At 43.2% G+C, this 15,588-nt stretch overlaps 1 protein-coding gene across 2 annotated transcripts; it reads left to right on the forward strand.

The window, feature by feature from the left end:
* The first annotated feature begins 802 nt into the window (after positions 1-802).
* On the forward strand, positions 803-15,379 carry LOC114030079 (ly-6/neurotoxin-like protein 1). Of its 2 annotated transcripts, XM_027844737.1 has the most exons (3): positions 828-882; positions 4,738-4,836; positions 14,350-15,379. In XM_027844737.1, exons 1-3 carry the CDS (start codon positions 828-830, stop codon positions 14,559-14,561), a joined length of 366 nt encoding a protein of 121 aa, XP_027700538.1. In that variant the 3' UTR covers positions 14,562-15,379. The 2 variants fall into 2 exon arrangements, 1 of the variants encoding a protein (XP_027700538.1); XR_003567548.1 differs by lacking the exon at positions 4,738-4,836 and having other exon boundaries at positions 803-882; positions 14,350-14,438.
* Positions 15,380-15,588: the final 209 nt, after the last annotated feature.

Consider the following 15,588-nt stretch of genomic DNA (forward strand, 5'->3'; position numbering starts at 1 on the left):
AAAAATAGAGTCTCTGATTTCAAAGAGCTCCCATTCTAATGGGGGGGCAACATGTGAACAGCAGCTATGCATATACAAAATATTATATATATATGTATGTGTGTATATATATATATATATATATATATATATATGTAAATGGAAGGCAATTTAAGAGTCTGGGATGGGAAGAGGAGAAGGGGCAGGAGGCAGAAAGTTATCTTTAGCCATGGGGTTAAAGGCAACTTTCAGTGGAAAGAACACTGGCTTTAGAAACACAGGACATGAGTTCAAATTCTGCCTGTGAAACTTACTGCCTGTGGGACTTTGGACAACTCATTTAACTTCTTTGGACCTCAGCTTCCTCTTTTGTAAAATAAGGGGGTGACCAGATGGTCTCTGAGGGCCAGCTCTGGAGCCATGATCCTAAGAGGACTAAGGATTTGGAAATGGGGGGATGGGGAGAGTGTTAAATTCTAACTCTGCCCTTTGCTTTCTTTTTGACCTTGGGCAACCCTTTCTGAGACTCAGTTTCCACATCTGCCAAAAGAGGAAACTCAGAATGGATGATCTCTAACATCCCTCCAGCTCTAAGTCCTAGGATCCTGAGGACCCCTGAGAGAACTGGGAGCGAGCCCATCTCACAGAGGAGGAAAAGAGAGGGCCCCCAAGTGAGGGGTGGGCAGGCCCCAGCTAATGACTCAGGCTGCTGTTTTTCCCGGGCTAATTGGCTAGCTCAATTATCAGGGCCCTGGAAGCCCTCAAGCTGTATTGGGACAAGGCCATATAAAGGCGCCTGCAAGGCGCCCTCCTCCAGTCTCCAGCCCTACTGAGGACTCGCCCCCATGATGAAGCTCTGTCTGCCTGCCTTGTTTCTGTTGGCTGCGCTATATGTGAATTTTGGTAAGGTTGACTCCCTACCTACTCAGGTTTCTCTGGTGGTGGTGGGGGAGGGAAGGATAGACAGAAGAAGGATGGGATAAGACCCCAGGGAAATTCTGGGGATGGAGAGATAGTCGATCGAATTGGGGATAGTTTATTTAGGGAACCCATATTGTATTTCTGAGACCTGTACTTAAAATCTTTCTGTATCTGGGGGTTAGAGATAGAGTGGGTTTGTATTCATTTGGAGTCATCCTTTATGTGACATTTACTGAAATTAAGCCCATTTCTCCCTAGTTTTATATATATGCATATATATAATTTTACTCATATACATACATATATACACACATATATAATTTTATATGTACACATATATGTACATACATGCATATATACACATATATTTATACATGCATATATACACATGCATATACACAAATATACACACATGCATATATACATATATGCATATTTGTGTGTGCATATAGTATATGTATATATATATATTATTTGCCCTTTTTAAAAGGTAATAATAGTTCACATTCCTATAGAATTTCTTCATTATAGGTTTTTGATGTAAGGAGTTTTTGTATTTTCATATGCATTTTACAGATGGGAAAACAAAGTCTCAAAGGTGGGGAAGTGACTTGCTCAAGCTAATAAGTAACAAAGACAGAATTTGAACTCAGGTCATGGGATCACAGGATTTTGAGCCGGATATACCCAGACAGGGGACGTGATGCCCAAGAACACATAGGCAGCCAGGTATAGAAACCTGGTCTCCTATGCACAATTTCAAGCCTCTTGACAACTACATGATCTCTATCCAGGATTGTTTTATGGTATAACCTGAAGGGTTCTGGGGCAGCTAGGTGGTGCAGTGGATAGAGCTCTAGACCTGTGATCAGGAGCACCTGTGTTTAAATCCGATCTCAGACACTTACTAGCTGAGTGATCCTGGGCAAGTCCCTTAACCCCTGTTTGCCTCAATTTCCTCATCTGTAAAATGAGCTGGAGAAGGAAATGGCAAACTACTCCAGTATCTTTGCCAAGAAAACCCCAAATGGGGTCATGAAGAGTTGGACATGACTAATCCATTAAACAACAGTTGAAGGGTTCTATGAAAGGCTAATTTTACCCAAAGACAACTCCCCTGAAATTCCACTTTTACAGACTCATTTTGTCGGATTAATCAGCTACCCTTTTAAAAAGCAAGTCCCCCTGGGAGAGGTATCATGCAAAAGTAGTGATCACATCCCTTAGCCTGTGAGACCTGAGCTCCTGTCTCAGCTCTGAAACTTATTACTTGGACAAGTCAATCCCCTTCTCTGAGCTTTCATTTCCCCATCTGTAAAATGGGATTCACAATACTCAAACTTGCTGCTTCATATGATTGTTGCCAGCAAAGTACTTTGTAAATTTCGAAGGGCTATAGAAAGATGAGCTATTATTATCTAGCACCTCAAACAGTGCCTGGTACTAGTTAGGGCTCCCAATAAATGTCTGTTGACTTGGACTGCATGTAGCAGGCATTTAGTAAATGAGTGTTGAATTGCATTTCTGCAGATGGATAAAGCTCATTTGACTCTTACAATAGCTCTTGTAGAATAAAGTGCCTGTATTATTATCATCACCATTATACGAGTTAGGAACCAAGGACTAGAGCAGGATGGTCACTTGGCGGGGATGAATCATTTTTGGAGCTGGGACTGAAAGCTCTGCATGATGGTTCTTAATCTAATAGGTTCCTTCTTCACTGGTACCACACTGTTATCAGTCATTATCAAAGGTTGTCAGTCATTCACACTTTGTTGGGTTCTCATCTCCTAAGCCAGCTAAGAGCATTTCCCTAATGAAATAGGTTAGTTGTTTCATTGTTGTTAATGTTTTGGGGAGGGGGAACATTAATTCTGGATTAGGGAAGCACTCTCCTGGGGAAAGCCTGGGTGGGAGCCTGCAGTAGAGATGAGAAAGGGTGTTGGGAGATGACTGGGAAGCTGAGAGGTCTCAGGTTGTTTGCGGTTTTGACACCCACCCTGCCATCAGTTTGGGCTCATTTTACAACCCCTTAAACAGACTGACCTAAGGTGAATATTATTCCACCTATCTCAGTGACTACTCATGTCAAATGCCACTTCTCCTCATGAAATCTTCCTTGATTTACTCACGCAGAATTTCCCCCATTCCCTTCCCAAGGATGTCTGCACCCTCACTTCTGCCCCTCTCCTATGGCCCTTTCAAGCCCTACCTGGTACTGTAGTGACCTGTGTCCATGCTGGAATCCCTTTGAGAATATAAGCTTCATGAAGAGAGGGGCTGTTTCTTATTCATCTCTGCTCACCCCTCTGTGCCAAGGCCAGAGCCTGGCACATGGTCCATGCTCAGTAAGTATTTTTTGAATGAATGAATAGCAATTAGATTAGATTTGTGGGGCCTTTTGAGGACTTTCTGGAATGCTACCTACTTATTTCATCCCCAAGATGATGGGAGATATACCATATTCTTACAATCTTCCTAGCGGTACCTCCAAGGCAGTGTGGAAAGAGGCCTAAATGTGGAGGTGGAAGGTCTGTATTCAAATCCTGGTTCTGCCACTTACTAGTTCTATGGTGCTGGACAAGTTCCTGCCACCGTGAGCCTCAGTTCCCTCATCTGTAAAATGTGGCTAGTGATGATTCCATTCTCAACTTCATAGGACTGCAGTAAGAAAAACACTTTGCAAACTTCAAAGCACTAGAAAAATGTGAGTTAATGGTATTATTTCTAGCTCTTTGCCTTGGGCAAGTTTTCCTTCTTCTGGGCCTCAGTTTGCAGTGTGGTATGATGAAAAGACCATTAGTTCTTGAGTCAGAAAAATGGGCTCAAGGCCTGGCTCTGCCTCAGACTAGTTCTGTGGCTTCCAGCAAGTCCCTCCACCCCTCTCTGCCTCAGTTTCCTCATCTGTAAAATGAAGCTGTTAGACTAGAGATGACCTTTAAGGTCCCTTCCAGCTCAGATATTCTGGGACTTTATGTGAGGAAAGCAGAGATGAATAGAAGGAGGGGAACATGATTAAGGTCTGCAAATATTTGAGGACATGTCATAGGGAACAGTGGCCTTTCTCTATGTGACCCCCAGAGGGTAGCAGAACTAGGAGCAAGAGGAAAAATCACCAGGAGGCAGATTTCAACGATCTGTATATGTGCATCCATGTGTATATGTATATGTACATGTTTGTGACTATGTATATGTATGTTATGTGTTTATATATGTTATGAGTGCCTGTGTGTGTATATATGTGTGTTTAGGTGTATATGTATATGTAGCGTGTACATGTAAGTATATATATATACATGTGTATGTGTATATGCATGAGTGTATGTGTGTGTGTATGTGTATATATGTGTACATGTATATGCATGTGTATATGTTTGTGGCTATGTACATGCATGTGTGTGCTATGTGCTTGTGTGTGTTTATAAGTACATGTGTACGTGTGTGTTTGTGTATATATGTGTGTTATCTGTATGTGTAATTATGTATACATGTGTGTATATGTGTGTGTGTGTGTACATGTGTATATTGTGATATTATAAGACTCTTAAGTTTCTATGACTCTAGGATTCTATGCCTACGTGATCTTGAACTTTTATCACTCCGGCTCTTTCCACTTCTTTTCTCATTCCTCATGCAGAGAGACGCAGGACAGCTAGGCCCATCCCTGAACATCAGGCGGCAGTTTACCCTGCGTGGGGCCCCGATGCTCCCTCCCACAATGAAAGGCTCCCATACAGCAGAGGCTCCATCCATAATCCTTCAAGGAAACCCTGACCCCTCCAATCCCAGCTGTCCATCCTCTATTTGACCTTCCTCATCATTCCTTTGCTCCCCTAGCTCACTCCCTAGAATGCCACGTGTGCTGCGGGCCGGAGAGCTGCCGGGCTCCCGTCGAATGCTCCCCAATAAACAAGTACTGTCTTATTACCCGGGCAAGTGAGTATTCCCACAGCCCGCCCTCCCTCTAACTTCTCCTTCCCCCAGGTGGGAACACGGGCTAGGAAGTCAGACCTGGCTAGAACCTCTAATGAGGCAAAAGGCTGCCCCAAAGGGCTCAATTCCCCCCGCCCATCCAAGAAAGCTCAGAAAATTTTCCCTCCTTATTTCCCTGCCCTGGGCCAGCCTCCAAACCAGCTCATAATCATAGTGGCATTTATAGAATGCTTTAAAGTTTACAAGGAGCTTTTAAAATATTATCTCATTTTATCCTCACAACAACCCTACAAGGTAGATTTCACAGATGAGGAAACCGGGGCAGGCAGAAAGAGAAAGGTTCAGTGACTTCCCCAAGGTCACACAGCTAGTAAAGGGTCTGGGTCTGGATTTGAACTCAGGACTTCCTAACTCCAGGCCCTGCGCTACATCCACTGCACCCATTAGGTATAGAGCTAGCATAACTTGTGATGGCCTTGTAATGGAGAAATCCCAAGCAAAGGACACAAAGTCCTAGCTCGTCTTCCTGGCTGTGCTCTGGACCCAAGGCAGAAGTCCATGTCTGGCCAGAGACGGTTAATATACGTGGAATGAGGGGCTACTGTGGGCAGAGCCCTGTAGTAGGAGCACCAGAAGTTGAGAAAAGAAAGAAGAAATTCTATGATTCTATAGAGCCACTGTCCTTGGGGATTCTCTGGTCTGAGCAGAGAGCGGTCCCCACTGACAGGTTACTGCCTGGAAGGACAGACAGGGCAAAAACACCAGAACCTGTTTCGGATTGTCTTGGGACACCAGACTGATTGCCATCACTTACATAGCCCTCGAGCTCTCCCAAGTCCTTTGCTGCCATTGCCTTATTTGAACTTAGAAAGGATCCAGGACAATTATTCTTATTCCCATTTTACTTATGTGATAACTGAGGCTAGGTGAGGTGGCCATGGCCTCACAGCAGGTAAATGTCAGAGTTAGGATACGAACCTGTGTCCTCCTGACCTCGAATCCGAAACATTCCCATTCCACCACATCTTCAAAATCACACAACGTATTTTGATATTCGGAAAGATGCACAAAGAATGTAGCACTCAGAATAAGGAAGATCCGTATTCACATCCTGCCTCTGATGCTGGCTATGTGATTACAGCCAAGCCGCTTCTCCGTGAGCCTCATTTTCCTCATTTGTAAAAGGGGGATAATAATATCTGTGGAGAAGTTATTATATGAGGATTCCGAGACCTAAATGAGATAAGTTATGTAAAACTCCTGGCCGACTTCAAAGCATCAGATAAATGTCAGCTACTGTTGTTGTTGTTGTTGTTTTTATCCTTGATTGCATCACTAAGTAAACTAGTAGAAATTAAATACACCCTGCTAGAGAACAGAGTAGGGAAGCAATCCAGGTGCAAATAAGGAGGCTCATCAGGGAAGACTCCCTGGAGGCGGAAGAGTTTTCTCATAAGACTCAGTAACCCCGGATTGGCTGTCTCTGGCAAATTCTTTCTCTTCTCTATACCCCTGAAAGAGGTGTTGTGCTATATTGAGATGTGCCCCAGGGCAAGGGGAAGGGTCAGAGATTAAACAAAGTCTGTAGATCCCAAAATTGAGTGTGGATGACATTTTAAATGATATTAGCTCCCATCTTAGAGTCCTTGAGGGTTCATGAAGAGCTTTCCTTACAACTATAGTGAGCAGGTCAGTCAATAAACATTTATTAAATGCCTTCTATGTGCAGGCACTCAGAAAGATCTGAGTTCAAATCCACCCTCAGATACTTACTAGTTGTGTGATCCTTGGCAAGTTACTTAACCCTGTTTGACTCAGTTTCCTCATCTGTAAAATGGCAAACTACTCCAGCATCTTTGGCAAGAAAACCCCAAATGGAGTCATGAAGAGTCAGATACAACTGAAAAAAGTGACTGAATAACAATAAATTTTCTTGAGGCCAGGGACATCTAACCTAAGTGTATCCTGGGGAAATCATAAGCAATTAGATTCCTATGGAATTTTATCTGTTGAGCCTCATCTGGAAGAGGTGCTATTTAAATACAGGAGAGGCTAAGACGCTCTAGAAGTGTTCACCCCCATGCCCTACTCCAAATTTTCTCTCTCCCTTCTCCATCATAGGGTCTGCAATTCCACCATTAGAGGTTCATCCCTTTGGCTTGAGACTCAGTCCCCGGCTGAAATGCCAGGCTCCCAGAGAGGAGGTCTCACATTAAGCCATTAGCAATCATGTACATAGTGAATAAAGTACCTTGCTGTAGTGGAAAGAACTCTGAAAATCAGAAGAATAGGATTCTTTTTCTTTCTCTGGGCCTCAGTTTCCCCATGTGTAAAAAGAAGGGGTTGAATTGGATAATCTCTAAGACGTATTTCAGCCCTGATGTTTCAAATTATATAAATGTGCTAAGATATCTTAGAGCTCTAATATTCCAGAATTCTGACTTCTGATGATCCATGTGAGAAGTGGGTCTTTTTTTTTTTGACTAGGCAATGGGGTTATGTGACTTGCCCAGGGTCACACAGCTAATAAGTGCTATGTGTCTAAGGCTGGATTTGAACTCAGGTCCTCCTGAGTCCAGGGCCAGTGCTGTATCCCCTGTGCCACCTAGCTGCCTCTGGTCCACTTGTTGAAATCAGCTCAGGTACTACTTTCTCAAATAAATCTTCCCTGATCCTCTCCTTTCTCCCACTTTCTCCTAGGTAGAAATGATCTCTCCTTCCTGCAGTATCTTTTAGTACTTTTCCTGAGTTCCTCCTTTGTACTCATCACTTCCCTCACTGCTTACTCATGTCTGTGTCTTCTCTCCCTACTTGTAGATTGTAAGCCCCTTGAGGACAGGAACTATGCTCTTTTTTTTTTCTTTTTGCATACCTAGGGAAAAAAAGCAGAGAGACAAGGACTTGGGTGTTTATTTAATAAATGTTTGTTGTTTTGAATGGAGAAGGGCCTCTACTCCTAAATTTTCCATTCCCTAATCTTGGCCTGTTTCATAAATCCGTGGTTTCGTCTGTCACTAAGTCCTGAGGTTCCCAAAAGCTATTATACTACCAGGTTTTAAGTCAACAAGATCAGGAAGTGGGCATCAATGAAGATTGGTGATCCTAACCGTCTTACCAGTTTACGCCTCTAGGTGCTGGGTCCCCTGAAGAGGGTGACTCACCATCCCTGTGCCTTCTATCACTCATTGGAGCTGGGAATAATGCCTACCCCAGGACTAGCATGGCAGGCACCACACGAACCCAGAGATGATGGCCACATAATACACGCACAGAACCCCTCCCATACCTGCTTAATGACAGGCCAAAAGGGGCTTCAAAATCCATGCAGGATAGGTGCCAGGTCCTGGACCTAGAAGGCTGTTATTATCTTGAATTCCTGGCACCAAGGGCTTGATGTAGCAGAATAGCCCAGGTGTTGGTTGGACAAAGCCCCAGTCTGGAGATGGGTGAGGGAACCACCACCCTGGGGCTCCAGCAACTTCCAAGAGTCATAGGATGATAGAGCTGGAAAAGGGATAGAGAATTACATGAGAGGTAACAAAACATAGTGGAAAGGGCCCTGGCTGTGAATCCTTTTTACTGGTTCCATGTATGACTTGAAGAAAGTCACTTCTCTTTGAAGGGTAGCCTTTAAGGTCCCTTCCCACTTCCAATCTTGTGACCCTGTGACCAATTATTCCAATTACAAGAAAATTACTAGGGCAGCTAGGTGGCACAGTGGATAGAGCACTGACCCTGAAGTCAGGAGGACCTGAATTCAGATCCGGCCTCAGACCAAACACTTTACACTTACTAGCTGTGTGACCCTGGGCAAGTCGCTTAACCCCAATTGCCTAAAAAAAAAAAAAAATTACCTCCACCTCATTATGTTTTTTTTCTTCCTTCTGAATGGCTCCATCTATAGTCTGAGCTAATCTTTAGAAACTAATACTCTAGAAGGAGTGAAGGGTGTTAAGGGGCATTTTCACTCATTCATTCATTCATTCAACAAACATTTACCAAAAAGGATCCTACGCTTGGAGCTGAGGGAGCTCAAAGCTATAAAGTTTAGCTAAGATGCCATCCCCGCCCTCTTGTACCAGTTGATATCTCTTCTTCTCCCCCTTCCCCACCCAACCTAGACTATCTGAAATCCCTCTCTCCACCCCCACCCCGACCAGACTCACGTCTATCAGAAGCATCCTTCTCATCCCTCCCCCCCCTAGATCTAAGTACTGAAGGCAATCATTTAGTGACACTAGCTCTGTGATCTTGGACAAGTCCCTCCTCTCTGCCTCCATTTTCACATCTATAGAATGGAACTACCACTCCTTGTACTAACACACATCTTTCCTCTTATTTTGGAGGGAAGGAATTGAAATGGAAGGTGTGGTTGGGATTTGTCTCCTCATCTCTCTTATAGGTTAGTAGCCCTTGTCACTGAACTACCCACCACCACCTCGATCAAACACCCCCTTGATTCTAAATTCTCACTTCACTTTTTCGGTCCTCAGTTACACTTCTGTAAAATAAGGGGTTTGGGCTCAATGATCCTATAATCTGCTCTTCTAAACTCTATGATTCTATTACTGTATTAGACACTAGCTTTCATCTTTTGGAGAGGGCCCAGCTTCCACTACCTCCTTAGACCCAATAACATTATTTATGGATTCTCCTTTCCCAAGGACCCCCTTGGGTTGAATTCAACTCAGCAAACATTAAAATACCTACTGAAGGCAACAGTCTGTGCTAAGTCCTGGGGGAGGTATAAAATATAAATGGGACCCTAACCCATACCACTAGACCCAGAGTCCAGTGGGGGTATGGAACACTAGCAATGGCGGCAATCATACACAATACCATACTATCATACGACATCATGACTCTAGAGCTTGAAGGACATCTAACCCAACCTCATTTTTCAGATGAGGAAACTGAGCTTGTGCTTAAGAAACTTACCCTGACCCCACCCCAGTCTTACTGGGGAACAAATCCCTCATTCTAGTAGGAGTCTATTTTTCCACGTACAATAATATAATACAAGATAGAGCTAAAGGAGAGATTCAGACAAGGGGCTCCATAAAAAGTAAGAAGCCAAAGATCACTTGCTGGGGTGGGGGTAGAAAAGGAGGCAAAAGTATTCAGGTTTCTTTTTCTCATTTATGTATTTAATGGTGTTGAGGGCTGGGCATACTTTGAAATGGCTGAGCTGCACGTGCCCCCAGGGCAGTCACAGTTTAGAGGGGAGATAACACACACTGCCACAGCTAAATCTCATCCAGAGGAAGAATGATGTAGGTGGTGCAAGAGAAGAACTGAGCCAGGGTTGTAAGGTTTCAGAGGAGAGGAAGACTACATCTGGTTGGGAACAGCAGAGGAGGCTTGATAAAAGAAGTAAACATTCAGCTGAGCCTTGAAGGATGGGGAATAAATAGTTGGGGGGGGCGGGGCTCCGTAAATGCTAGGGCTGGGTCTACCTATTAGAACAATGGCTAGATTTCTGGGGGTTGGACGGGAAGAGAATGAATCATCCCTCTCAAGGTCCCATCTTCTTCACGTCCTCCCCATCTCTCTTCCTTTCATAGGATCATAGAATATTGTACCTAGGAGGGATCTCATCTGCAAAACGACAGGGTTGGACTAGAGCAGGAGTTCTTAACCTGGGATGCACAGACAGTGGATTTCAGGGGGTCTGTGAACTTGGATGGGAAAAGGATTTTATTTTTACTTTAATAGAATTGGTTTTCTTTATAATACTATGTACTTTATTTTATGCATTTAAAAAACATTTAGAGAAACAGTCCATAGGCTTTACCAGATTGCCAAAGAGGTCCATGATGCCAAAAGGTTGAGAGCCCTTGACCGAGATAATCTCTAAGGTTCCTTCTAGTTCTAAATCTCGTAGCTTCCAAAGGCTTCCAGTCTAACTGTTTGTGAACACTTCCAGAGCCAGACAGATCCTCCCTCCTCCAAATCAACTCATTTCCTCATGGGATTGGCAGCTGTGATTGTTAAAAAGTTCTTCCTTATCATGAGTGAAATTCTCATGGCCATTCACAGGCTTCCTGTGTCTTTCTCCCAATTCTAGTTCTAGGCTCTTGGGCCACATAGAAAAGGTCTGGCTGTCATCTGGATGGACGATGGTAACACCTCCTCCTTCTGCTCTTCCTCCCCTTCCTCACTCACTAACAGTAATAGCTAGTGTTTTGTTGTTGTTGTTCAGTCATTTCAGGCATGTCCAACTCTTCATGACCCCATTGGGGGTTTCCTTGGCAGAGATACTGGAGGGGTTTGCCGTTTCCTTCTCCAGCTCACTTTACAGATGGGGAAACTGAGGCAAACAGGATTAAGTGACTTGCCCAGGGTCACTCAGCTAGTAAATGTTGGAGGTCAGATTTGAACTCAGATATTCCTGATTCCAGGCCCAGCGCTCTATCCACTGTGCCACCTACCTGCTCTTAGCTGGCATTTACAAAATGTTTTAAGGTTTACCAAACATATATTATCTCATTTGATTCTCACAACAACCCTGTGAAGTAGGTGCTGTCTTTATCCTGATTTTATAAATTGAGGAAACTAAAGTTTTAGTGATATTCCCAGGGTCACAAACAGCGAATAACATTGGAGACAAAATTTGAACTCAGGTCTTCCTGACTTCAAATCCAATATTCTACTCACTATGCCACCTAGGTGCCTTTAGAGCTAAAGGGACCTTACCTTAGAGATCATCTAGCCCAATCAACTGATCTTATTGATGGGAAAACTGAGGCCCAAGGAAGGAAAGTGACTTAACCAAGGTGACTCACATAGTAAATAGGAAAGCCAGGATTCAAAGCCAGGTTTTCTGACTCCAAATGCAATGTTTTCCCATTAAGCCACTCTAACCCTCCCCATGCTGTCTCCCTCTTATCTCTTGGAGCATCTGTTTCCCTCCTTTAGACTTCCAAATGAAGGGATTTTTCTCTCCCTTAGAGTCACCATTTTCCACATCTATTGCTCATGCTCATATCTGATCTGTTCTCCACTTGACCCAACATCCATTTCATAGACTAGCAAACTAGGTCATTTAGCAACTTAGCCTTGGACCCAGAGACCCTTGGTAGCTGGGCAGAATTGTTTCCTTCCCCCATGAGAGGTGAAATTGGGGAGGACCCAGCCCTGAGTTTCCTTTTCCTCTGATCATGACTGTACTATCTCTGACTGCCTCTTGAAAAAAGCCCTTGCAGGCAAAATCCCTCTAGCCTCTAGTTAAGGGTCCCTTAATTTTTGTGTGTTATGCCCCCCCTTTAGGCAGTTCAGCGAAGCCTAAAACCTCCTCTCAAAATAATGCTTTTAAATTCACAAAACAAAATACATAGGCTTTCCAATCATATTGAAATATCATTATCAAAAATATTTAAGTTCATAATCCCTAGGTTAAGAATTCCTGAGTTCAAATCTGGCCTCAGACACTTGACAATTATTAGCTGTGTGACCCTGGGCAAGTCACTTAACCTTAATTGCCTCACAAAAAAATAATTTTAAAAATTCTTCCATCTTGGAAGACACTCTAAATTGGCTACTTGCTTTTCAAAGGGCCCGCTAGCTTTGAAAAGGACTCTCTTGGCCAAAGCCCAAAAGATTCTCTTCCTACCATTTTGCCTTTTGGCTAAAGAAAGGGATGTGCTTGTCTTTCAGAGTGTTTGGGAAGGTCTCTGCCTTGTAGCATCAAGCTCTCTGACATCTGACCTCACCTCATAGCAAAGAAGAAAAAAAAGGTGATTGGTCCATTTGCAAATGTAGCCATCTTCTTTTTTCCCCTCAGTCAGTGATTTCCCTGATAACTACAAGCTCTCCAACTCACCAGGAATTTAGCAGCTATGATAACTTTGATTTCTCTAAGCTTGAAATATTAGAAAGTGATCTCATAACAAGCTAATAATGATAATAATAGCAATTTATAAAGCACTTTAAGATTTGCAAAGCTCTTTCTATATATTATTTCACTTAATCCTCACGATGACCTGGTGAGCTAAGTAATATTTATATAATAATAATAATTATTATTATTATTATATAGCATTTATGTAACACTTTCAAGTTTGCAAAACACTTTACAAATATTATTTCATTTGATCCCCACAACAACACTGAGAGGTAAGTAAGTAGGTTATTATCCCCATTTTACAGATGATGAAACTGAAGCTGAGAGCAATTGAGTAAGTTACTCCAAGAGCACAAAGTGTCTAAAGCAGGATTTGAACCCAGGTCTCCCTAATGCCTTAGTCATAGGATTAAGAATCGGGAAAGGTCTTAGAATTCATTTGGTTGAAACTTCTCAATTGACAGATGAGAAAAATGAGAGCCAGGGAGGCAAAGTGACTAGTCCAAGGTCATGGAGGTAGTAAGCAGCAAATGAGATTTGAAGACAGATCCTTTGGTACCTTAGACAATGTTCTTTCCTACATCACATCACTACATTATACTGACATGGCCTTTCTGCCTTCCCTGCCACACCCTACACTGACTTGCAAACAGATGTACATACAAATTAACACAAACTCCTTGAACTCAAACACTTCCTCATCTTCATGTGTCCATCACCTAGCAGAGTACTTTGCACATAGAAGGCACTTAATGATGTTTATTGGATTTTATAGGATTGAATTGTCTCTAACTTGATTCCTATTCCAACAATGGAAATCTCTTTATACTTAATGGATTCCCAAGCTTGGCCAATAGCTTCCTTATTTCAAGTCTCATTTGATTCCACATGCTTGTAGATCTACCCAGAAATTTGGACATTTTCTCAGAGTTCCTCATAACAAGTATCAGCTTCTACTGCAAGAGGATATTGTAAGGTTTAGCCTAAGAAAACACTTCCTGACTAATGGAGCTGTCCAGGGTTGTGCTGAGGACAGCTAAAACTGGCCAAATCCTCTATTTTCAGTGTGAACATTCACATGGTGGAAATTGGGACAAATTGCTATAAATCAAGGTTTGCTTTACTGTTTTGTTAGTTGTCTAGATTCAAGAAAATGATGGCAAAAATTCTAGTAACGCAAATTAAACTTAGAAGTATGCCCTGTGAACATTTCCTCCCACCCCACCCTTCAGAGTCAATTGCTAAACATTTACCAGCATATCCACCCCTGAAGTTGCCCCAAAGTTGCATGAGCTACCTAAGAAAATCATGAGTACCACACTATTGGAAGTCTCCAAGTGGTGTCTGGATAGCCCCTTGTGGCAGAGAATGGTGAGTTGAGTTGGGCTACCACCGAAGTTCCCTCCAACTCTGAGATTCTCTGATGTTGTGATGACTTGGGGGTGCAGAACAAAGGAGCATCCAGTCAGGTGGAGCTAATCAGGAGAATCTCTGGAGTCAATAAATTCAATTTAAGAAGAATGTGTAGCACCATGAATAGGTTCTTTAAAAAAGGAGAGTCTTGGTGGAGAGTGCTGGGCCAATGGTAAATGCCAGTTTCTCTCATACAGCATAATCTAGAGTGCTCTATCATACCTCACCCATATCTTTTCTTTCTTCTCTTCCAATTCCAGTCAACTCAATCAACCCAAACCAAATCCTGGTGATGAAGTCCTGTGCCCCGATGTGCCCAAACAGCACCATTTCAACTGATGGACATGCCATTTCTGGATGCAATGGGAAGGCGGAGACAGATGCTTCTGCTAGCCTAGTTATAAGTCGAGGGGTTCTGTGGGTGGGTGTCTCCACCAGCCTCCTATGGGTGCTCCTCCAAGCTTCCTGGTGAGGAGATTTTTCTTGTCCTTACCCCCTTGACTTTCCCTAAAGTCTTCTTTCCCAAGATCTCTTCACTCAGGACAGAACCTCCAACACCAAAGGACAGATTTCCTCCCAGGAAAATAGGCCCACAGGACAGGGTCTTGCTCCTTCCCCCAGTTTCTGCAGGGAATCCAGAAGGGACACTCTGTCCAGTGGCCTGGATCCTTGGGTATGAGCTTGGCCAACTCCCAGTATTACCATTTCTCTTTTACCTTTCCTCTTCGCTTTCTTACCTGGGATGCTGATCTTTTCCCTGCTGTTTTTCTGCCCCTTGAGGATAGAAAAAAATTTTCCATTTGGGGGTGAACAGCCACACTTGGAAGGGGGAGGGAAGAGGTCATGGGGGAATTGTGAAATTTTAATGTTTTAATTAAATAATCACTTCCTTCTTTCTTCTTTTCTACCTCTGTCCTACTCAACATCAAATCCTCTTCCCTTCTTTAATCCTTGGGAGGCTTAAGATAACCCCCCTCAAGGCTAGTTAGGGTGGATGACCTGATTAAAGGAGGCCTCACTAAAAAGAGCAGCTTTTAATCATGCCCCCTTTTTAAATGGGATCACCTCATCATCACATGACCATGTGGCTTGGAGATGGGATGGGGGATGGAGATGAAAGGTACATGATTTCCTCGAACCCATCCTATGAGCAATATTTGGAGGGGGGAGGATAGAAGCATATCAGGCATTAAGTTTTCCCTAAATGAAAATAGAATGAGGAACTGGGGTTAGGGTGAAGGTGCCACATTACCTGAATCAGAGATGTGCCTACCTACCTCACAGGGCTGTTGTGAGAGGAAAAACAATAAAAGTAATTAAAATTCCCTTTGTGTCCCCTTTGAACCCAGAGAACTCAGAGAGTCCAGAATTTGGACTTAGCCTAAAGTGAGGACTAAGATGATCTATGGCCTCAGTGTGGGGTTAAGGTTAAGAAGGGCTGAGTTTATGATCAAAGATTGAGTTTATTCTGGGTTTGGAGTGAGATACAACAGCAACAA

This window comes from Vombatus ursinus, unplaced genomic scaffold, assembly GCF_900497805.2.
Source record: "Vombatus ursinus unplaced genomic scaffold, bare-nosed wombat genome assembly UNPS02005236.1, whole genome shotgun sequence".
Classification (NCBI taxonomy): Eukaryota; Metazoa; Chordata; class Mammalia; order Diprotodontia; family Vombatidae; genus Vombatus; species Vombatus ursinus.